The sequence below is a fragment of the Dendrobium catenatum genome, unplaced genomic scaffold, assembly GCF_001605985.2.
Source record: "Dendrobium catenatum unplaced genomic scaffold, ASM160598v2 fragScaff_scaffold_1232, whole genome shotgun sequence".
NCBI classification, from domain to species: domain Eukaryota; kingdom Viridiplantae; phylum Streptophyta; class Magnoliopsida; order Asparagales; family Orchidaceae; genus Dendrobium; species Dendrobium catenatum.
Genome location: NW_021319694.1, coordinates 42306 through 67982, shown reverse-complemented (window position 1 = coordinate 67982; position 25677 = coordinate 42306). Strand labels below are relative to the sequence as shown.

General features: G+C 33.3%; 1 protein-coding gene across 1 annotated transcript; it reads left to right on the top strand.

Annotated features, from left to right (window-relative positions):
* The first annotated feature begins 387 nt into the window (after positions 1 to 387).
* LOC110097159 (mitogen-activated protein kinase kinase kinase 17-like) lies at positions 388 to 24689 on the top strand. Its single transcript, XM_020823409.2, has 2 exons — positions 388 to 1788; positions 24435 to 24689. Exons 1-2 carry the CDS (start codon positions 511 to 513, stop codon positions 24687 to 24689), a joined length of 1533 nt encoding a protein of 510 aa, XP_020679068.2. The 5' UTR covers positions 388 to 510.
* The last annotated feature ends 988 nt before the right edge of the window (positions 24690 to 25677 follow it).

Sequence of the window (25677 nt, the reverse complement as noted above, 5' to 3'; positions counted from 1 at the left end):
ACCATTAGACTGTTTTGCCTTTGCGAGGAGAGAGAAGCTCTGCTAGGGTTTGTTTGCCTTTGCGATTTCTGCTTAAAAAAAAAAAAAAACTGTTACTCGAAATAACGTCATGATTTTATAATACGTATTAGCTGGCGCATGCATTCCTTGTGTGATTAGCGCGGTGATGAGCATTATTGCATTAATTAGCTGGAGCTGGCCGCCTAGCGGGCCATGCATTGCAGTCCGGCACGCGCACTTTCTACTTCCCCACACGTGGACCACTTAGCCGTCGGCGCAGCGTGAACGGCCGCTTCTCGCTTATGTGGACCTCTTTCTTCTTTTATCAGCAAAAGCAAAATAAAAACGTAAAGAGAAAAACAAAATACAGGAAGCAACCAAGCGCAAGTATACACTCCATCTCCCAAACTTTTCCCATTTCTATATAAGCTTCCCCTCCCACCCTATTGCAAACTCATTCGAACTTAAAATACTAGCTAGTCTGAAAGCCACACACAACAGGCGTTTCCAATGGCGGCAGCTGATTGGCTCCGAGGCCCCGCCATCGGCCGCGGAGCGACGGCCACCGTCTCCCTCGCCGCTGACGCCACCTCTGGAAACCTCTTCGCTGTCAAGTCAGCTGAGCTCTCTCGCTCCGTTCTGCTACAGCGTGAAGAGAGTATCCTCTCCTCACTAAACTCCCCCTCGGTCGTCTCCTGCCTTGGCTTCGATATTGCCCCTGGACCCGGCGGAATCCTTTTCTACAACCTCTTCATCGAGTACGCCGCTGGCGGCTCCCTTTCCGATGAAATCAAGCGATGCGGCGGCAGCCTCGACGAAAAATCCGCCCGATCATTCTCTCTCGAGATCCTCAATGGCCTCGCTTACCTCCACGCCTCCGGCATCGTCCACTGCGACGTGAAGCCGGAGAATGTCTTGATCGGATCGAAATGCCGGGCCATCATTGCCGATTTGGGATGCGCCCGTAGGATATCTGAAAGTGAGAGGGAAATACGAGGATCGCCGATGTACATGGCGCCGGAAGCGGCAAGAGGGCAAGAACAGGGGACGCCGGCAGACGTTTGGGCGTTTGGTTGCACTGTGATAGAGATGGTTACCGGCCAACCTCCGTGGCCGGACGTTGCGGATCCGGCAGGAGGAATCCGTAGAATAGGTTTTTCCGGTGATGCGCCGGCGATTCCGCCATGGTTTTCAGATGAAGCGAAGGATTTTGTTGCTAATTGCTTAAGGATAAATCCAGAGGAGAGGTGGACGGCGGAACAACTTCTACGCCATCCATTCGTGGATACCTCAAGCTCTGCCTTGAATTGCGAGAATTTTAGGGTTTCTCCAAAGAGCACTCTGGATCTGAGTTTGTGGGAATCCATGGAAAAAAGGGAGGAAAAGGAAGAAGAAGAAGAGGAATTCCTCCAGGAGTCGGCGGTGTGGAGAATACATGAGCTCGCGTCGGCTTCTTCTAGCCCCAATTGGACTTGGGATGAAGACTGGAAAGATGCTCGAAGCTTTACCGGAGAAAGCACGGCGGAGGAGGATACCGTCCGCGATGGCGTGGCGGTGGTAGAGGAATTTTTAATTGCTGCTGATGGTGAGAGTACTAACGGCTGCGACGAATGTATTTTTGCTATTGATGATTTGGGAAATAATGCATGTGAATACTGTCATTGGCAGAAGGGCGATTATGAAATGATTTGCTACTGCTGTAAAATTAAAATGATTAAGTTGTGCAATGATAAAATGAAAATCTTTTTGGGCTTTTTAATTGGCTCTTTGGTTGAGTTCAAATTAGCGGTTTGCTTCTTGTCTTTTCATCATCTTCCGTTTTCTCTCTATAGTTTATGCCTTACGTTTAATATATATATATATATATATACACACGAAGGCCCTATTTAGCCTTCTTAGCAATGTCATGAATACATACAAGGGAAGGATTATACTCAATTGAACACATCTCATGATAGTGTTTTGATGGTTATCCAAGATGAGAAAATTATAACATTGCCTAATCCAATAAGGCCAAATATAAAAAGTTCGGAGCAATCTGATCATTTTCATTAAAGTCATGCACATACAAAGAAAATTTACAATCAATTGAATGGAGAAATTGAAATGTTTATTTAGTGGAGCTATATTTTTTAATAAATTCATTCAAAATTATTCTGATTAAATTGGAGTAGTTCCTACTTGGGAAAATAAATAAATAATATAAAAGGCACTAGTAAAGTAATCATTAAATGATTGTAGAAGTTTAGACTATTTCTAGAGAAGTTCTACTTTCAAAATTTCCTAATCGCTCTTGAAGAACAACATAAGATAAATATTTTATTGAACAAATTATGTTTATCATTGTAGTACATATAATAACTCTAACTTGCAATAAATCTACAGTCTAGACCAAGAATTAATTATCATCAATGCTGGTTTCAATGATCCTTACTATGGTATTAGAGGAATTCTCCTTAATAATGTAAGTTTAAATGTTGTATTAATCAACTTAATATTCTTTAATCAACTTTACTCTTTTAGAATCTAGCCCTAACACCTAGTTTTCCATCCTTAGTGTAGATTCCTTCCCAATAGGACTTTTTTAGGTGAATTCCCAAGGACTTAGCTTGGGCTTTCCCTAGAGAAGCTAAAACCTTAGTATGTTTTCCATAAAACTCTTAGGATTAAATATCTCAATTTTTGCCATAAAAGGTGTCTAAAATTGCTAGAATACTCTCCTTAATCTTATTAAAGCCATTTGGAGTATTTTAGCTTAACCTCATTTTTTAAAGGTTGAATTTAACATAAAGCCAAAAACCTAAATTAGTTCATAAATGGCCCCCATGGGCCAAATTAGGCTAGTCGTGATCCAATATACTTTGGACTAGCCTCGAGATCTCTTAGGGATATTGATTAGTAACCCTATATCAGTAGTGGACCTCTCTAAGTCTTATTTAGCATCTAAACCCTGAATTTAACCAACTATTAGGATGTAGACAAGGAAACCATATTGTTAAGATCAAGACCCATTCAAGGACCTAGATGAAGAAGACCTGTGAAATTTCATTTTTTTTTATTTTCTATGTGTTAGTTTATTTTTGTTATAATTATATTATAATTGATTTAGAGTATACTAGTGTGGACTTGAGTGGACCCACATGTCTATGTGTGTGTGTGAGTGAGTGAGTGTAATTGAAAGTTCGAATAGGTTACTAGACCTATAAAGTTTGTCCCTAGGCTAACCAAGAGAGGGCGAATTGGTAATTTAAAAATCTCTTAGTATTTTAAGAAAACTGATTATATAGAGTTAAACATAATATTGAATTTTTTCAAAATAACTTTTCAATGACAAAATTTTAACTTTGCAAAAATATAAAAATGCAGAAAATAAAATAAAGACATAAAAACAACATAGAAATTTATAGTGGTTCGATCCAACAAGATCTATGTCCACTCCCTGAAGACTCCCTCTTCAGGTATTTGCACTATATCAAAGTGACTCTCTTTTTGCCCCACAACAGGATAGAGAAGCCCATACACTTATCCTCTCTTCCACCAATCCTTGGTGTGGCATTGTACTGACTCTTTTTCACACCCTTCTAGTGTTGGCAGAAATTTATCATCCTTTCACACCCTCCTGGTGTCGGTAGTGTACTGACATCTTTTCACATCCTCCTGGTGTCAGCAGAGAATTGTCATCCTTTCACACCCTCTTGGTGTCAGTAGAGAACTGTCATCCTTTCACACCCTCCTAGTATCAGCTAAGTATTAGTATATTTTCACACCCTCCTAGGGTCGGTAGAGAATCAGATCTTCTAAAAAGATATTCTCTCAAGCATCTTTAAAGAAGTAAGGAAGAGATTTTACATACTTATAAAGAGATCCTCACCGTTGGGCAACCTTGTGAACCCTTCACAAATTTCACTTGCAAGATCTCTCTATCCACACTCTCAAACACTCTCCCAAAGCACTCTCACTCTTGCTCTAAAAAAAAAATCAAATAAGGATTTGTTTAAGTCAATTTTTAGGAGTCTTATATAGTAAAGACATGAAAAACCGTCGAGAAAATTAAAATTTTCAATTTGATCTTCTAGGATCATATATACTAAAGCACATCATACGTACGATTAGTTCAAAAATTGCTCGTATAATTCTACACGAACCAATTTGTACTCTGATTAGCATATGTATAAACTGACATCGTATAGTATGATTAGTTCAAAATTAAATAGATTTATCTTGTATGATTTAGTATGAACCAATTTCATACTCTAGATAGCGTACTGTACGAACCCTATATCGTACAATATGATTTATTTAAACCAAACTATATTTCATTTGGTATAAAAAATGAATGAGTCCATTTTATGCTCTGGATATCATCTGTACGATCTTATGATCATGAAATACGAACAATTCAAAAAATATATCTATTCATATGGTCGAAATGATACGAACCAAAGATCATACAAAATGATCAATTCAAAAAAATTTTGAGTTCATTTCAGAAGAATTAGTATGTATCTATTTCGTACTCTAGACGTCATATGTATAAAAGTTAACTTTGTACAATATGAATGGGACTTAGAAAAGTTTCAAGGCATGGTTCGATGAACTCTGTTCTGGAGGAACATTCTGAAAAAATTATCCCGTACAATCTATGATCATATATTATGATTTGTTTAAAATACAAGTTTTTACACTCCCCCAATGTGTGTATGCATGATTACCTAATTACAATCACACTCTCTCAGACTCAAGAAAAATATAAAAAGTACGTACTTCAACTATAATAAACCCTAATCAAAATTGTCTTGAAATCTTCAGCAGCTAGGAGTATTATTTATCAAAAATGTTAGTACACATAAACATAATAAAAATAACATTTCTAATATATTTTAGGAGAAATATTAATCTATACAATAATATTTTAGAATCATCAAAATTAAATGTGATATAAACGTATAGTTAAGAAAACTAAGTTGCAACAATCTACCATTTTTTATGATCATAAAATAATTATTATTTGAGTAAACAAATAAAGCAATTTTCTTCTTAGCTCGCCCTAAATGAATAGCCAAACTAAAAATAAGGGATTCCCACGAAGATAAAAAAAACACAAAAAAAAAAACAATAACTAGTAAAAATAAAAACAACTCAAACAAAAATATGAAAACTAACAAAAACATACATAACAAAATTTGAACACTAATAAAAAAAAATACACAGTACAACATAATAGCACACATATACACATTAAAAATAAATTTTTGTCTCCCTCTTTTGACAACAACAAAAAGGGGAGGAACCCTTGAAATGAAAAGTTTTTATAGATAAACAAAATGAGTTAAAGAAGAAAAGAATTTTAAACCAATTGTAAATACAATATTAACTTTTTCATACTAAAAAAAAAACAAATTTAAAAATTTTAAATCAAAGAATAACTAAGTTAAGAAAAGTCAACTAGGTTTATTGTTCATACTAGACAAATTAAATAAAAAATGATTATTATAAAAATGTTAAAATAGAGATTAATTAATTTAAATTCAATAGTGAATATGATTATTAATTAGATGGATTTAGATTATAGATAGAATAATAAATGAAAGAACACTATAAATGTTTTTAATTTACGATATTATGCATCTTTTCAAATATTTGTAGCACACTTTGTGAATCTTTTCTATTTAGACTAAATTTTGTGCATCTTTTCACTTTGCAAACTATTGTGCATCTTTTCTTTTTTTGCAAGCTTTGTGCACATTTTTTTTTTTAATTTTTAGGTATTTCCAATATCAGTAATCTAAATTCAAATTCTGCTAATAATAAAAATAAATATATTGAAAAAGAAATAAAGATAATAAGACATCAATCTTGTAACAATTATAGCTTAGATATGTTTATCTATAAGAACATGAAATTGATCTCCTTATCTACATCAAGTGATAATTTAATTTAAATTTTTGAAAAATTAAATTTTATTATAAAATTAATTTATAGAGTAAAGTAATTTATAATCCATTCCATTGATGAACAACAAAAGATTTTTTCATTAAAAATATAAATATTTCAAGAAATGAAATTCAATACAAGTGAAAAAAATATTCCACCATTTCATTGATTATTAAGGAGCACAACCAAACATGTTTGTTATTTGATATCATTTCACATAATATCATTCAACTAACATCATCTTAGAAATTCAAAATAATGTATAAAAACACTAAACTCATAGGAGAAACAACAAAACATCAAACATAAAGACTCATAAGCAACAACAATATAGAGGAGCCCTGATCGGGAGGAGATGGTTGGTTGAATATTGAAAAATAACTACTGATTGTAGCTACATTCATATTCACTATGTCAAACTACCCTCAGATCCTACTTATTTAAGTGATTCTCATTTTGATCAAAGCATTAATCAAAATGAGTTTCCAATCTATCAAAGCGCTGGACCATTTTTTGTTAGAAATTTTGGTTAGGTCCAGATATAGGTATAGGTTATGCAGCTGGAGATCTCTCTTTTTCTTATGAATCATCATTCTCAGAACTCTAATCCCACCCAAAAAGTGATTGAAAAGAGGCATCAGTAAAGTAAATAGGGAGTTCAGTGAGAGGATCATGATGGATAAGATTATACTTCTTTTCTAAGATATAAAAAATCTAGATGTCCTACGACCATATTTTTCTCTCTTATGATGTGGAAGTTCAATCTAAGAAAGATTGTAAATATACCAAAATAAGTTGGGCTTCATTAAAATGGTTTTTAGTCATTATCAAATAAGTGACTGTGGACAAAAGAGTTATATTAAAGCAATCATCAGCATTTGGAATAATGGAGGTTCTCAAAAATATGTTGGATAATCCTCTAGAGGTTAAAGTATGTGCTCTAATCCCTTGGGTTTTCAGGTGAAGAAAGTTGCCAAGATCTTCCCTTGTAATTTTTACTCGTTGCTTGAGAACAAAGAATGTAATCCTAGAGTGGTCATGATTTACTTTCATATTGGCCAGAAAGAATTGAAATGTCTCTTTATGGTAGGCAAAGATGACATTTAGGATAAATGAAAGTTAGGTTGAAACAAATAAAGGCATGATAGTGAAATGAATATAACTATGTATGAGAAGTCGGGAAGGGGTGATTTTAGGAGCAAAAAACCTAAAGTAGGATTCATCATTTTTTTGGACAAAAAGCTATCATCCCTACCAGTTTTAAAAGAGGATCGCTTAGAGAGATGGGGTTATTTGCTGCTATTAGCCATTCCTAAGATGTGGGCTCTAGAAGGTTTGAAATGGATAATAAAGTGATGAAAAATATATCCAAAGATCCTTCTATTAAAAGAAAAACAACCTATCATACAGTATGAAATTTAGATTATATATACAATTTTAAAATTTTATGGAAAGAAAATAATTTGTACATATGAATGAATACAGTAAAAAATTAAATGGCTTTTTGTAAAATGTCAAATCTTCCAAGTTATAAATCATCAGATGCCACACCAAATACAACAGACTCAAGAAAGGAAAAAGATTACAAACTGACACAGACCTAGTCTACCCAATCATGAGCTGGTTCCAAATTGTAGTCTGATCATGTGGACTTGAAACGTTAGCACATAAGGCAATCGTAGAGAAATAAGGAATGTTTGCTATCATCAAAATCATAAACCATAGATCCGCAACACCTATCATACAGTATGAAATTTAGATAATATATACAATTTTAAAATTATATGGAAAGAAAATAATTTGTACATATGAATGAATACAGTAAAAAATCAAATGGCTTTTTTGTAAAATGTCATTTATGTGGCATTCTTTCATACAAACTTTTTGACCATACGATCGTACATACGAACATGTATTCATCCATAATGATCAGAATATTAAAGATCATTTAATGGTAGTTAGATTCGTTCCCCACAAAAATTATCCAAAGGATTGTATAGACGAAATGTGATTTCATATGTACGATCAATAATTAATAACTAAACCTAACTAGAAAGCCGTCCACACTCTTACAAACGAATCAGTACATATTATACAGTACGATGATGTCAATGTATAATATGAACTCCTATAAAAAAAACTTTGTTTTATGCACTCAAACTAGAAACCTATTATATACAAGCTACATAATTTGTACAGGACAAAAAATTTTGTACAGTATGAAGAGAAAACTTAGAAAATAGGACATGATAATCTAAAAATCTTCTCAAAACTAGTCACTTTACATCAAATGATATGTTTCTAAAAAAATAAAAAACAAAACGAAATAACACAAAGCTAAACAAACAAAAACACAAATGAAATAAACAAACAAAGAAAAACTAGTTAAATAAATATTCAAAACAAACGAATTTTGCAAAATTTTCAATTTATGAATTAATATAAATCACACATAACATAATTCTTAAGGTGCTAAATGTGTCAAAGGTCAGTGATTTTGTTAAAATATCTACAAGTTGATTTTTTGTAGTAATGTGATGCAATTCATTCTTTCCCTTAGCTACTTGATATCTAATGAAGTGATGCCTTATGTCTATATGCCCGATTCTAGAATATTGAATAGGATTCTTTAAAATACAAATGACACTAGTATTATCATAGAAAATCATAATTATGCCAATAAAAAATCTTAAGTCAATCAATTGTTATTTTAATCAAAGAATTTGTGCCACACAACTACCTAAGGAAATGTATTCTACTTTAGTAGTAGATAGGGCTACTGAATTATGTTTCATACTGGACCAAGAAACTAAAGAGGTTCTAATAACTTGATAAGTTTTAGATGTACTTTTATGATCAACCCTACATCCTCTAAAATCTGAATCAGAATACTTAACTATTTTAAAAGAAGAACTATGCTTAGGATATCAAATCCCTAAGTTTTAAGTTTCCAAAAGATATCTTAAGATTCTTTTAACTATTGTTAAATGTGGTTCCTTTGAATCAGATTAAAATCTAGCATAAATAAATACTGAATAATATATTTGGTCTGCTAGTAGTCAAATAATGTAATGATCTAATTATTCCTCTATTTTTTTTTATCAATAGATTTTTTCTTAGGGTCCTTATCTAACTGTACTAAGAAACTCATTGGTGTAGTTAATGGTTTAGTATTATCTATTTCATATTTCTTAAGGATGTCATCACTATACTTAGAGTGACTAAGAAAAATTCCTTCATCATTTTGTTTTATGCTAAAACTAAGAAAATAACTCAAATCTCTCATCAAAGTGATCTCAAATTCACTACTCATTATTTTTTAAAATTATCACAAAGATTTTGATTTATAGATCTAAATAAGTGTCATCAATATATATTTTAATAATTAGCATGTCATCTCCTATCCTTTTCAAAAAGAGAGTGATATCCATACTTCCTTTTACAAATGATCTTTCTAATAGGAAAGTGCTTAATCTTTCATACCAATCCCTAGGTGCCTATTTCTATCCATACAATACATTTTTCAATTTAAATACATAATTAGGGAATTTAGAGTTTTTTAAAATATGGAGGTTACTTAACATAAACATCATTTTGTATCATCCCATTCAAAAAGGCACTCTTAACATCCATTTGATGTAATTTAAAACCTTTTAAAAAGGAAAAGGCTAACAAAATCCTAATTAATCCAAGCCTGGCTATAGGGGAAAAATTTTCTTCAAAATCAATACATTCTATTTAATTTTACCCCTTGGTTAATAATCTTGCTATATTTCTTATCACAACTTCTAAATCATTCATTTTATTTTTAACACCCACTTAACTCTAATAATACTTTAATCCTTAGGCCTTTTAATTAATTCCCAAACATTATTTCTTATAAATTAATTTAATTCTTCCTATATGGACGAAATCCAAAATTCATTTAAAAGTGCTTAGTTTATATTAGTCGTTTTAATCATATATATATAGATAGAATGGTTCACTTCTTTGTTATGTCCATGCCTAGTCCTAACACCCTCATTAGGTTCACTTAAAATCAATTTCTTAGGGTAATTCTTAGAAAAATTTCTATTCTCTAAGCAAAGGCTCTTCTTTTCTAACATCTTCCAAATTTGTCTTTTTAGATCCTTGGAAGATATTTTTAATATGATCCTCTTCCAACTTTGGCTCTTTCAAAATACAAGATTTAATAAACACAACATGTGTGGTCTCTTCAACTACTAAAGATCTTTTATTAAAAACTCTATAAGATTTTCCAACATTAGAATATCCAAGAAAAATTCCTTCATTAGATTTTAGATCAAATTTTCTAAAGGTTTTCTGTCATTATTATGTATGAACACCTTACATAAAAAAATATTCAAATATAAAAAATTTGGTGTTCTCCCATTAAGAAATTTATAGGGTGACTTATTTAATTTGGATATACTATTCACACTATTTAGAACAAAATAAGTTGTACTAATCGCTTCATCCCAAAAATATTTTGGAAGTGAGTACTATGCTAATATGGCTCTAATAGCTTCAATAAATATTTTATTCTTCCTTTCTGCCACCTCATTCTACTGAGGGGTCCTAGGTGCTAAAAAATTGTGATCAATTCCTTTCTCATTACAAAAATTTTTAAATTTTTTATTTTCAAATTCACCTCCATGATTACTTTGAATTGATAAAATATCGAATCCTAATTTCCTCTTAATCCAAGTGCAAAAATTTTTAAATTTCTCAAATGATTCACTCTTATGAAATAAAAATTTAACCCAAGTGAATCTTGAAAAGTCATCAACTATAACAAATCCAAACACTTTACCTCCTAGACTTATAGTGCTAATCGATCCAAGAAAATCCATACGAATGATTTCCAATGGTTTGCTAACTCTAAGATCCTTAATGGAATTAAAGTAGAACTTTACCTATTTTCCTAATTAACATGCATCACATAGGTGATCCTTAGTAAAGTCTAGTTTGGGTATTCCTCTAACTAGTTTTATTTGGATAATTTTTAAATTTTTTTTTATGATAGCATGATAAAGTATCCTATGCCACAACCATGATTCATCAGAAATTATTTTGAGACAAAAAGAATTAAAAGACTTAATACAATTCAAATCAAGCATTTACACATTATTTACCCAAATTCTATGCAAAACATCAATTTTATTTTGTCTTATTATACAGCTAGTAGAAAAGAATTTACACTATAACCCTTATCACATAGCTGACTAATACTCAACAAGTTATACTTAAAGCCTTCTATAAGTAAAACATTGTCAATGAAAAAATTATTTAAATTTCTAATCATACCTATGCCTACCACTTTCCTAGTGGTATTTTCTCCCAATGTAACCTTACCTCCATTCCTGGCTTCCAGTAATATAAAGTGTGTCGTATCTCCAGTCATGTACTTCAAACTGTTGAGTCTAGTAATTAGGTTGTTAAGCCCAAGTTAATGTCCCAAAGGCTACCAAGAGGGGGGTGAATTGGTAGTTTAAAAAATTTAAGCCCTATTTTAAAATTATGTTGAACCGAAATAAAAATTGTTTCTTTTAAGTTTTGTAGAAAAAGTTTTTCAACCACAGAGTTTTTAAGACTAAGAATTAAAATGCAGAAACATAAAAATAGTAAAGTAAATGACACCAGATTTATAGTGGTTCGGTCTAAAACCAGACCAGCATCCTCTCCCAGAGGCACCCTCTGAGTATTGCACTAATACCAATAGTGACTCTCCTTTTGCACCCACAGCAAGACGGAGAAGCCTTTACAACACACTCTTTTCACCACTCCCCGGTGCGGTAGAGAACCGTCGTCCTTTTACAAAATCCACAGTGTTGGTAGAGAACCGTCGTCCTTTCACACTCTCCTAGTGTAGGCAGAGAACCCTTCGGCTATTCACACTCTCCAAGTGTAGGCAGCGAACCCTTCGACTATTCACACTCTCCAAGTGTAGGCAGCGAACCCTTCGGCTATTCATACTCTCCAAGTGTAGGCAGCGAACCCTTTACTAATCCTTTGCTTCCTTTTTAGAAAACTCTTGAATTGCTTTATCACCAAGGCAATGTCATCTTCATCCTAAGGCTGAGACTAATCACTCTTCGATTCATCCCCTTTCAACACTATGTTTTTCTCCTTTCGCTTCTCACCTAAATCAATCTGTCTTTGAGTCACTCCTTGCTCGTAAGTAATTATTGATCTAAGAAGATTGTCATTAGAATAAACATTTAAGTCTTTTGATTTTGTTATAGTAGTTACCTTTGCATCATAAGTAGTAGGCAAATAATAAAGATTTTTATTTACTTTTCGATCATTCATTAATTCCCTATCTAAGGCATATAATGAGGTGACAATTTGTGTGAAACGAGTATACATGTTAGTGATTAATTTATTTAGTTTCATGCAAAATAATTCATAATTATGTAGCAAAATATTCAATCTAGATTGTTTCACCTTGTTAGTCCCTTCATATGTGATACAAAGTATTTTTAAAATTTTTCTTTCCAGTTCTATAGGTAATGACACATATATAGTGTTTTGATTTAAGTGCATAGAAAAACTATTTAAATATTTAGCATTTAATGGAGCTAATTCTTTTTCTTCTATAGTTTTGTCATTAAATGATCTTTTGGTTCTAACACCATCAATAAGTCTAGTTGATCTAATGTAGCCTTCTTATACTAAATCCCATATGTGTAGTCAAGAGATTAAAGAAAAGTATACGTACGTGTTTTCCAAAAATTAAAAAGGATGTTATCAAACAATGGGGGTTTAGTGATCGAATATCCTTTAAGTGTGTCACGGTTTCTAAAAGTAGCCATAATCATTTTTAAAAATTTGTCTAAATTTTAATTTTTAAAAGTTTGCTCTGATACCTCTTGAAAGTTCCAATAGGTTATTAGACCTATTAATTGTCCCTAGGCTAACCAAGTGGGGGTGAATTGGTAATTTAAAAACTTATTGGTATTTTAAAAAAAAATTTAATTTTGTAAAGTTTAACACAATATTGAGTTTTTTCAAAATAACTTTTCTACCAAAAAATTGAAACTTTGCAAAAAATTAAAAATACAGAAAACAAAAATAAAGATAGAAAAACAACAAAAAAATTTATAGTGGTTCTATCCAAAAAGACCTACATCCACTCCTTGACAACTCCCTCTTCAGGTACTACATTATACCAAAGTGGCTCTCCTTTTTTCTCCCACAGTAAGGAGAAGAATCCCTTACACTTATCGTCTCTTCTACCAATGCCTGATGTGACAGAGAATCATCATCCTTTTACACCCTCTTGGTGTCGGTAGAGAACCATCATCCTTTCACACCGTCCTGGTGTGAGTAGAGAACTATCATCCATTCGCACCCTCTTGGTGTCATTAGAGTATCGCTGTCCTTTCACACACTCATAGTATCGGTAGAGAATAGTCATGCTTTCACACCCTCCTGGTGTCGACATAGAACTACCATTCTTTCACACCCTCCTTATATCCGCAGAGTACCGGCATCCTTCCACACCCTCTTGGTGCCGACAGAGAACCGAATCTTCTCCAAAAATCTTCTCTCAAGCATCTTTAAAGAAGTAAGTAAGATATTCGACAAATTTATAAAGAGATCTTCACCTTTGGGCAACCTTGTGAACCCTTCACAAATTTTACTTGCAAGATCTCTCTATCCACACTCTCAAACACTCTCCCAAAGCACTATCATTCTTTCTCTCAAAGAAAATTCAAAGAAGGATTGATTTCAATCAGTTTTTAGGAGTCTTAAATATTAAAGACACAAAAAATAGTCCAAAAAAACAAAAATAATTTATTTGACCATCCATGATCATATAGTTCGATCGCACATCATACATATAATCAGTTCAAAATTTGCTCGTACAATCCTGTATGAATTGATTTCATACTCTGATTGGCGTGTGCATGAATTAAAATTGTACAGTACGATCAGTTCAAAATTGAACATATTCGTTCGATACAATTCAGTTCAAACTGATTTCATACTCTCTATAACATATTGAATAAACCCCCATATTGTAAAGTATGATATATTTTAACCAAACCATGTTTATTTGGTATAAAAATGGATGAGTCCATTTAGTACTCTAGATGTCATATGTATGATCGTATGGTATGGATAGTTAAAAAAATATACCTATTCATATGTATGAAATGATACGCAACCATTTTGTACTCTGGACATCATCTGTATGAACCTAAGATCGTATAGTATGATCAATTCAAAAAAATTTTGAGTTTGTTTGTGATGAACTAGTTCATATCTATTTTCATACTATGGATATCATCTATACGAAGGTAACTTCATACAGTATGAACAGGCTTAGAAAAATTTTAAGGCATAGCTCGATTAACTCCGTTCTGGAGAAACATTCTGGACAAATCGTCCCATATGATCTATGATTGTATAGCATGATTAGTTTTAAAAATAATAGTTTTTACACTCCCCCAATGTGTGTGTGCACGGTTACCCAATTACAATCACACTCTCTCAGACTCAAGAAAAATATAAAAAATACATAATTCAATTACAATAAACCCCAATCTAATCTGTTTTAAAGTCTTCAGCAGTTTGGAGTATAATTTCCCTGAAATATTAGTACACACAAATACAACAAAAACAATATTTCCAATATATGTTAGGAGAAATAGTAATCAATACAATAATATTTTGGAATCATAAAAAAGACACATGATATAAATATATAGTTATGAAAACTAAGTTGCAAAAGTAATGGCTAGAGAAGTAAGCATAAAATGTGATTTTTTTGTCTTTGTCGACATATAGTCTATGGAAAAGGAGTAGAGAAGGAGTTATTGGTTGTTTCCTTGGGTGGTCACTACATGTAATGGCTAGCCATCCCTTTCCCTCCAAACCCCTAAGTTTGAATTACTTTTTACATGGAGTATTTAAGACTATATTTGTGAATGAAAAGTTGGCAGTGCTTGTTAATTTTGTTGTTATTTTATTGTTCTTGTGGTGAAATAGTTTAAATTTTGAAGTGGAAAGCTTTTAGGCTAGATCCAAGGGCATGGTTTCTCAATTATGCTTCTCTTGTACTAGAATTTAGAGAGTCCTTATGTTTATCTTTGTTTGAGTAATTGTATTTAATTTTATTTAAAATAAATGCATATTATTTTTTTTCTAAGTTTATTCTTTTTAATGTAAATTTTAGTTGAATTTTCCAACCCATTTCCCCAATAGTTTCCTTTCTTAAAGTGGTCACCAAGGGTGAAAGAGATCCTAATCTAGTTGAGTTCCAAAGAATTTGATGAAATAAAACTTGTCCAAACCTTGTGAACATTTTCAGAATTGGTTTAAACAATTTAAAGATCATTTTTTCCAATGCTTCCTTTTTTTTTTTACTATTTTGGGCTTTCCCAAAACCATAATTCTTGAAACCTTAGTTTCCTTTTTCTAGTGTTTACTCTCTTTGTAGTCTTTTAAATAAATTCTAAAAAAACCTTAAGGTATTTCAAAAGTTATAAAATTGGTGGAAACCTCACTTATGATATCTACTTTCATTTTGAACTCAAAATTCTAAAATAACTACTATATTTTGAGATATTAAATTATTTTGCCCAAATTGGTTAGTTCATAGATTTGACCAGGGTTGAGTCCATGCCCAAATTAACCATCCAAGACCCCACCAATTGAACCCATAAATTTTAAAACAACCTTAAACATCACTTTCAATATCACCTATTAATTCAATAGTAAAATCATCAACAATAAAAATTTTCATATCATAGCAAGTTAAACCATGAAATTGGATAACACTGGGCACTATAGGAAAACCTCACATTAATCGTGGCCCATATCCACCAAAAAATAAGTAATTCCACCAAAAAAAAATGTATCTCGAGTAAATGTTTGGTGAAAATTTAGTCGATGGTAAAACGTGTATCAGAAACTTTGTTCCATTTGAATTTTTCCAACAAAAACAATTTTCGTAGATTTATCGAAAGAAATATTTCTAGTGTATTAACAAACAAAATTTCTTTTTGAATTGAGCTGCAATATCATCATTTGCAAAGCACTCATTCCAGCAATTTTTTTTTGCCAAAAATTTTAGAAGAAAAATTTTGTCAGCAGTTCCAGTGGTTAAATTGTCGGAAATGTCTACTAGATATGAACTGGTGGGATTTTTCAGTGAAATTTATCCTCCGAAAAGACTGTACATTTTCATCGTATCTCTTTTTTTGGTGGAAAATTCATTGGAAACCTTTACCAAAAACAAAAAATAGCACCCCCTCACATGTTTTGTACAACATAACAAACCTGCATAAAATATTTACGCATGTCATATTGACATTAAAACATTGAATATAAAGACATGCTATTTGCATGTAATAATAAATTTGAACACAAAATATTTTTGAACATTCAATAAAAAAATTAAAATTAATCATAAAGTATAGTAATACTCTGTTGATCCAACAAAAAATGTCCAAAAATTAAGATGTCCAATATAAAAAAGAAATGCCAAGTAATATAAAAATACTAATCAGAGTCTGTATCCTCTTCTACTGATACTAACTACTTTCCACTGAAGTAATTCTTTAATTTTTGTAGCTTATCCAACAACTAAATTTGTTGTATTTGCATATGCATCTACTTGTCAGCTAGTGATTTTTTGGCTTGATCTAGCTTAGCTGTTAGGGTAGTTACCTGTTAGCTTTATAATGACTTCTGACTGCTTGTTGAGAAGCTGGAGCCACCAAATGTTTACCCCTCATATGAATATGCTTATGAGTATAAACCTAAAACACAACCTATTTGCATTTTACCTATTGCTTACAAATAAGTATGGTAGTTAGAAAAATCAGCTGATTCTTTAGAAAATCCCTCAACAGATCCAGGTTGGCTCTCTTAAAGCCGTGTATACTCATTATACAAAAGTTATTACAAGATTAATCAATTTACACATGGAATCTAAAATATTAAACTTTTATACTCACGTAGGTTTTCATTTCTCTCTCATCAACCCATTTTTGGTCCTCATGTTGCATGTGGGTATGACTATACAACTCAACAGTTGTCTTTACTCTGCCCAGTAGTTCTTTCTGTAATATCCATACATTAGTATTTATAACTAAGTAAATTATTAAAATTTTTTAAGATTTCTTACCAAACATCGACTGTGCTCAATATGTGGAACCAAGCATCCAGTATGAGGGAACAACCCATGCCCCAAACATCAAAAGCTCAATTTTGTCTATTATTGTCCCTCCTCCAAGTATTATCTATGCTACCCTAAGAACTGGTCAGCTTGCCCAATACACTCTTACCAATCTAGAGGGTTAGCTCACCTGACTTCATAATATTTGTAAACATGTCTCTCTTATGAGTTCACCATGCTTTCAAAAATCCTTTCTAATTTATCAATGTGCTCGGGCAACAAATAAAAATCTTTTTACAAAAAAAAAATGACAACATAGATAATTTTTGTTACCTTAATTAAAAAGATATAGTATATGATATATATTTTTATAATTAATAACCTCAAACTCTCTGAATAATATAATGTACACTTCTTTTTGAATTTTCTTCAAAGAAGTATAAGGAGCATCATACTTGCTCTATATGATGTTTCATATTTTATATGTCAGTTTCTTTGATAGATAAAAAATGCACAACATATGGTAGGTCAAAAAATATTTTTAAAAATTAGTAGCATGTTAAGAATATAGTAAGTATTTTGTGTCACCCTTAGGTGCAATAAACATGCACCTCTCAAACGTTTACTTTGGTACAACTGGGGTGGAAGAATGTAGAGCTGTGTCCAGCATCCACATAGAATAATTTTTCATGCAAAGGGATGAGGGGGTAGTGGGGGATAGAATGTTGGGACATATGGTGGATATGGATAAGTTAGAGGGCCTCGATGAGAATGGGGGTTGTAAGGGTACGAAAGATTACTGTGTGTGAAATCTGGAAAAGGAAAGCATGGGTCTAGTGAGTAAAACTTTGGACTACAGGCTAGCGGAATAGAGAAAGGAAGGCTAGGTTTACTCTGAGTGACAGGCTGAGAAGAAAAGGTCCTATCGATACATATAGACCTAATGGCTAAGCCATTAGCAACCTTGTTGCGCCTACCAAAAATGTTCTTGATCAATCCTTAATGAGGCTCATCACCTGAAGCTATCTACAATAAATATTAATGAAATATTACCAATATAGGTTATAATAAATATTTAATATAAAGTAAAGCAACAATAAAATAATTAAAGTAGCTATTGCTATGTTGTTAAAAATTTACTACATTATTAATATAAATTATTAATTCATAATTGATTATAAAAATCATTATGTATATTTACCTTATGTTAACTAATCTTTTGTTAACTCATTTTTATATGTTGACACATATTCACCACTATGAGATTCCTCATGATTTTTCTCTACATTTAAATCTACTTATTCTAACTGCAACTCAATCTCATTAGTTATAATTTGATTATCCATGTTATTCGTAAGATATTTTAAGCTTAACATAAGATTTTCTTGATGTGTTGGTGATAATGATGTGATTTTCTCAATGACTCCCTTGGTTTAATCTTTAAAACTATGAGCCAATCCTATTTGCCTCATAAACTACTAAGATAATTAGCAAAATAGTTTGTCTTGCTAGGCTAGCAATGATGAATGGGTTAAACTTTCGATATCTCCTACCCCCTTTACTTCTTTTATACCGTAAAGCAGATATACTCCTGTACCTCTATTTTGCAGTCATAATTGAAATGATACGTATTATTCATGTTCCCTAAATATTCCAACTGTAATACTTCTTATAATACCCCATTGTACCAAGAATTATCTCCTATGTCTGTATTCCCTTTTAAAAAAACACCAAAATTATTTATCTTCCTACTTAATATTTGGTTTGGAATTTGGGGCCATTAACTAAAAAAATATGCCAATATTTTACTAATATATTTTGTCCCCAAGCTAGATCTAGTAGTCTTTGATAGTACTGAAAGTTTGATAGGGATGTGAAGCCCTAATGAACTAGCCCAAGGCTAACTAAGAGGGGGGTGGGGGTGGGGTGAATTGATATTTATAAAATTCTTTAATCAAAACAATAAGTCAAGCCAAAGTTCACCGCAAAGAAATCAAAGTGTAGAAATTAAATATAAAAGCAGTAATAAAGAACATAAAAATTTATAGTGGTTCGGTCAACTCGACCTCCATCCATTCCCTGGAGGTTCCCTCCGATTATTGCACTAAATTTAGTGACTCTCCTTTTGCTCCCACAACAAGGCAGAGAAGCCTGTAGAAACCTCCTTTTCACCAACCCCGGTGAGGCAGAGAACCCAACTCCTTTTGCTTCCTCCTGAATTAGGCAGAGAACCTTAACTCCTTTTGCTTCTTCCTGAAATAGGTAGAGAACCTTGATCAGTTGTTGAAGTAAACCTCTCTAGAACCCCGAAGGAACTAGGGATGATGACCGAAGAAGACGATGATGTATCCTTGCTTGGAGCAACCTTTATGAAACTCCTCACAAACTCACCCTTATAAGATCCTCTCTCTCTCTCTCTCCCTTGCTCTCCCTCTCCTCTTAACTCTCTCAGATCAGAACAACAACAAAAGATGATCTCTTGGATAGAACAAGAGGTCTTAAATAGAAGAGGTTCAGAATAGCTCTTAATTGAAACAAATTGACTTTAACATTTAGGATGATATAAATATCATCCTGTACAATCAGTATAATTTATCTCAATTAGTAAGGATGATTTGGGACGATTAGAAGGTTTTTTGTTCATATCGTCTAATATAATAGGATACCGTTCTGTATGACTAGTACAAGTCATTAAATATTATCCAGACCATCACCCTGAATGGATGTTTGGATGATGGAAAAATAACTTGATCGCCCAGGCTGATCTCGCGATTGACCAAGATGATTAGTTCAATTTGGTGCATATGGTCTAGAGCATCTCCTTGAATAGAAGTTAGCTTATGTTTGATAGTCTAGGAATAACTAAAGTTTTTGAACTGATCATCCCGGCCGATCCTACGATCATCCAAGATGATATAGTCTAGAAATCAAACCTTAATTACTTTCCTTAATTACTAAATTTATTTAGGAATATTTATATTACATCATCCGGATGATGTCCAAAAATAAAAGATACCTAAGTAGATATGGCAACTGATTCTTTCTTATTTGAGACTATAGTCTCGGCCGATACGAATATCGTCCAAGATGATACGCTTAATGATGGCTTCCTTAACCAGGATGCCCTAATTAGGGTTTTTGTGTTTGACTGCTCATCCACGATAATTTTTTGATTGTGGACCTCCAAAAGAGCACCGTGCGAACAGGCCAATTAGAAGGTACAGATTTGATCGTGTATACCACTAACCATTGAGGATAGCAGCTCTCGCTAGTGCAACCTGATGGGTAGTAATATACACGACCTGATCACAGTCACGGGTTTCCCCCACCCGACACAACAGCTCGAGTGGGGTTTAGTAGATGTGGGGCAAAGTTTACCATGGGCGCAAGCCCCCTTGTTTAATTATATCTCAGGTCAGAGCCTGATCATACATTATCCTTCCCAAAAATGGGATTGGCATAAGGGTGTAGACTAAGAAGTCCTACTCAACAGGAAGAAAGGTTCGAAGGATTGAATGAACATGCGTGGTTCACACTAGCATTCGGAGGCTCTAGGGTACTAAGGAGAAACTAGAGAAAAAAAATTCAGGCAATCGACCTATACGTGAGAGAAAAGATGGAGGTGGTATCATTCTATGACGCATATAAGTAGGATTTATAGTCCCTGAAAGGAAGAGACTTACCTATTATTTAGGCATACTACTAGACCGAGTGTAGTAGTCTTGAATCGTAAAACTAGATTGGGCTTAATGTTCTACACAATACTAAGACCCGTGTTCTAGCTAATGTAGTGCAAAAAAATCTGGACTTACCCCAGCCCGGATTGGGGAGCCAGCTAACCACCTAATCACTTTAAAACCATGCTGTCAAGTCAATTATAAGAGATGGGTGGGTGGTACAGTTATTGGAAGTATGATCGATATCTAAAGAGTATCCTAATTGGTCATGGACTTATGTGGGGTGAATGCCCCTAACTAATGCAATTAAAATTTTCTTTAGTTTGTTATTAATGTAATGCATGCTGGTTGAAAGTTCTAAATCAAATATGCTATGGAGTTTAAAAATAGGCTTATATAAAAATAATTTGTAGAAAAGATTGGGCCTCCCTAGGTCTGGCACTTCATCCTCATAGGCCAGATTATCCGGACTCTTCCCACAGGCAGGGAGGTGTCTTATTAGAAAGAGAGAGAAATGCATTAATATATATGTGACCCCAGAAGATTCCGAAAGTTCCCTAGATTTGTTTGATTTCTATGTTATTTAAACGTAAATTTTAAATATAAGTTATGAGTAGAAAAATTTTCATAGTCCTTAGAAGAGCCTAACAAGTTCCAGGCAAAAATAAAGACGACATGCAAGAAAGAAACCTAGGAAGAGCAGGCAATTTCTACTGCATAAATATAATAAACACAATCAATATAAATAAACCAATCAAGTAAATGTCCATAGGCCAACTATATTTTTATTACAAACTAGGGTCTGCAGAAAAGTAAAGTGATCGGCCACCGCTTCCAACAACCCAGATTTCTAAGCCTACGACAGATGCCAGCAACTTTGAGTGGGATATTGGTCTTTAAGTCTTTAAATTTTTAGTCTTCTTCTCCTTGGAATCCTTGGATCTATCTTCTTTGGACTCCATGGATTTCCCCTCTTTGGACTCCTTCGATCCGTCGTGGCTTGAATATCCAAACAAAGTGATAATTTCCCCCTGTAGAGGGTATTGTCTTTTCTCTTTAGATATCTAAAGACATCCAACTCGATCTTCCAAATGGAAGAAGACTCTTCCCTTTGAGGATGCCTTGTTCTTTTGGAATTTGAGTTGGATAAGAATATCCCAACTCAGAGTTATTTTCACAACTCTCACCAATATTATAAATAAATTTACTTTAATTAAAAAGCATTAAATCTAATGTCACCTGCATGATTATCCTAATAAAAATCACAAGCAGTTTATATATAAGGAAATAAAAATGCACATTCACAACCACAATCTTGGCCATGCTCTTAATCATTGAGGGCTAAGAAATTTCTAGAGCACCTGTAGCAGTTATAATTTAATGATTTTAGCCTTCATCTTATTAAGGGGGCTGAGCAAGCACCTGCATGAAATAGTATTACAAATCATGACACTGCCCCCCCTCCCCCCTTTTGTATAGAATGAGCATGGCCATCTACAAGAAGAATGATATATATATATAATATAATCATAAATCGCTCTAACCTAGAGGTAGATTCTAGTGCCATCACTTATCATATCCAGAGTGCAAAAAAGTATAGCAAACACACCTAATCAATTTTCACTACAGCATGCAGTTGATAAACATAAAAGCTTCTGGACACCAGTAGAAAAATGAAATAAAAGACACCGTCCTATAGGCCTAAGTATTAGAAGTGGTGCCCTAGAATAGTAATTCTATGTGTGTGTATGGCTGGTGTGGCTGGATATGTCCTAAGCTGGGTAGTTTTTTGTTAAAATGGCTAAGTTCACGGTTTGTTATGGCTAGAAAAGGACTTTATTAGGTTTAATATTCTTGGATGTGAGGATCCTTTTAGTTATTTAGTTATTTGATTTGGTTTTATACCTTGGGGTGTTGAATTTTGAAGTTCAATGATATTAGCCAATTTTGGAAGTCCAGGGTCCTTCCTAGGTACTAGGTGAGTGGGGTCCAAAGGTCCTAGAAATAGGGTAAGGTCTGGCTCCCTATATTTTTATGCGTATACTAGACCTTAAGATTGATTTTTTAGACATGTAGTATGCTGGATTTAGAGTTTCTTATCACAAAGTTAGAATTTTCTAAGGCCCTAGACTAAGGCTGGGGTTGACCAAAAAGTTGGACGTTCTAATTTAGGTGAGTTCTGTGAATCCTTAACATTTTTAATTAAATACTAGACCCTAATTAGTAGTCTAATACAAGTGAGTTTGCCTAATGGACTTTTTTTATAATTAGTTATAAATTTCATGAGACTGGTAATTAATGGAATTATCTAAATATATCTACTTTAAGGGCTGATTTTAGCGGTGATCAAACAGCTCCAAGCTAACTAGAATCACCTACAAAGGTTACTAATTGACATAAGGAGGTGTTCCAGTGTTTTGGAAAAATTTTGGATTTTAAATAATTTTAATAATTATTAGGGGGCAAAAAGGTAATTTCCACCTAAGGTTAAATAAGTGGTTCTAACCTAATGGTCAAACTAAGGTAGCCCTATTTATTTGTAGGAGTAAGTCTTCTTAATTTTTGGGGAGTTTGATGATAAGGTAGGTAATTTTACTGACGTATAAAGTGGATTTTACTGTAGTTTTTAGAAGGTGTCGGGGCCCATTTTATAGGGTTCAATAGGGTTGTGGTTAATTAAGGGGTTCGAAACAAGCCCTAAAAATTCCTAGAAAATTCTGGAGATGTTTATAATATCTACTTAAATTTAAATATTGAAGTTTCATGTCATATCAGTGACTATCCTAGCTGCTAGAAATTTTCTAAGTCACTTAAAACGGTGTCCTTAATTATTGTCCTTTAATGATGATCACTACGTATGCTAACGGGTTTGAAGTTGATAGTTTTATAGCTAACCCTCCAGGTAACTAGCCAAGGTAACACATAAAAGTAGTTAACACACCATTATCCTTAGAGTCCTATGGATTAGGCTCTAAAACTAAGTATGGTGCGTGCACCCTTACAACATACAACTCTACGATAACAAGGAAAAATAAATGCCACTTAACGAAGGGATTTAGTGAATGATGGGACTCAATTCATCACTATCCACCTCCCCCATGATTTTCTCTTCACACATACGATCTATGCCTTAAAATTTCATGTAGTGTAGTCTCCCAAAAATGGGATTTAACATATATATATGTAATTTTGTAAATACTAAAAAATAATTATAAATATATATAATTTTGGAAAATAATCTAATTAAAAATATATCATCAAATTCTATTAATATAGGCAGACCCACTGATCACCCAATCGAGGTTCCAAAATAATCTTAAAAAAATAATAGCATATAATTAATAATAATAATAATAATAATAATAATAATCATAATAATAATAATAAATGATAACACAACAAAATTAATTTATAAAAATATTAATTATATATAAAATATTATAATAAAAATACTAATATAATAAAAACTATTGTTAAAATAACAATTTAAATAATAATAATAATAAAAGCGTATTTTTACTATTTTTTAAATAATACAAAATATATTAAAAATTTTTAAGTGAATGTAATTTTAGATCTAAGAGGATTCGAATATGAACGATTCGACATATTGCACGTATTTTTCGGCTCAAAAAAGGATTTTTTATGATTTATTGAATTTTAAATTGGTTTTAAAAATAATTTAAAATTAGTTTTTAAATAAAGCGGCGGCGGGAGGCCACGCGTCGGGCTCTGATTGGGTCCACGGACCCGGGCCAATGATTAGCGCCGCCACGAATCATTGTCCAATAATTGCGGTGGTGCGACGGGACCCACGTAGTTTACTAATCCGCGTCAGCGCGTGCTCCGGGTCGTCAGATCGGTGTGGCTTGAGCGGACGGCCACGGTTTTGCCATGTGGCTGGCGGGACTGTGGAACAGAACCGCACGGTCAGGCCAGACCGTTGATTAGACAAATCTGGGCTGTTGATCGTGCGATTAACGGCCTGACGGATGTCTGGCTCCAGCTCCAGCCGAACTGAAATACTAATGGGTATTTTGGATTTTTCTCTTGATAGGGTGCTTCAAATCAAATAAAATTTTAAACATATGATTTAGGTGTAACCAAAAATCATGGGGAATAACTTTCATTGACTAGTATTCACCCTATGAGATGTTAAATAACTTTATGTGTTCTAGCTGGGGTTCATGATATACCTCAATCCACACAGTGGATTCAAAAGTACATGGTACGGTTAAGCTTGTAGATTATCATCGTATATTTTCTTGGTTGAGCTCGAGCCTTGATTCACATTGGATTGAGCGGGGAAGGAAAATAACCTCGGTCTCGCTGGAAGATGACCGCCGGCGAGGTCTTAGCCGTGGGCTTTGGTCGGGAAGGGTGTAGGAACTCTCCATGAATACTCACATGAGGTCTCAGAGAGTTTGGGAGCTTCGTCCAAGAGAATTTGGAAAAATATCCTAAAGGAGACCTAATTTTTACTATTTAAACACCCTAGACCCCCTTCAACAGTAGGAATGAGATCAAGCATCAAATAGGAGGGAAATTAGATGCTTGAGTCATGGGTTTGAATTTTAAAATACCAATGATCATTTAAAATCATTAAAGGGGCTTTAGTGAGCCTTAATAGGTCAAAATTGACCTATTTAAGACTTGGGTTGACCAAGTCAATGGTTGACCTGGTCAACCCAGTCAAATAGGTCAAAGGGGACGTCGGTTTCAACCTTGGATGGGATTTGATTGAATTAAATTAAATTTGGGGCTCAAAGGGGGCTAATTGGTCAACCATAGTTGACCTAATCAACCAGGTTGACCCAAGGCCCAGGCTAGGGCTCAACAGACTCGGTTTGAATCCCTAAACCCATTGGGATGGGTCTTTGGTCTAGCCTGGAAAAATTTGTTCGGGGAGAAAAAGTAGGTCAACATTGATCATCC

Bases quoted from the DNA above. Each gene is read 5' to 3' on its own strand.
- LOC110097159 (XM_020823409.2), top strand. From the start codon at position 511: ATGGCGGCAGCTGATTGGCTCCGAGGCCCCGCCATCGGCCGCGGAGCG. The intron at 1,789-24,434 runs GTTTGCTTCTTG...ATTTAAAATTAG, and splicing joins TGGTTGAGTTCAAATTAGCG to TTTTTAAATAAAGCGGCGGC.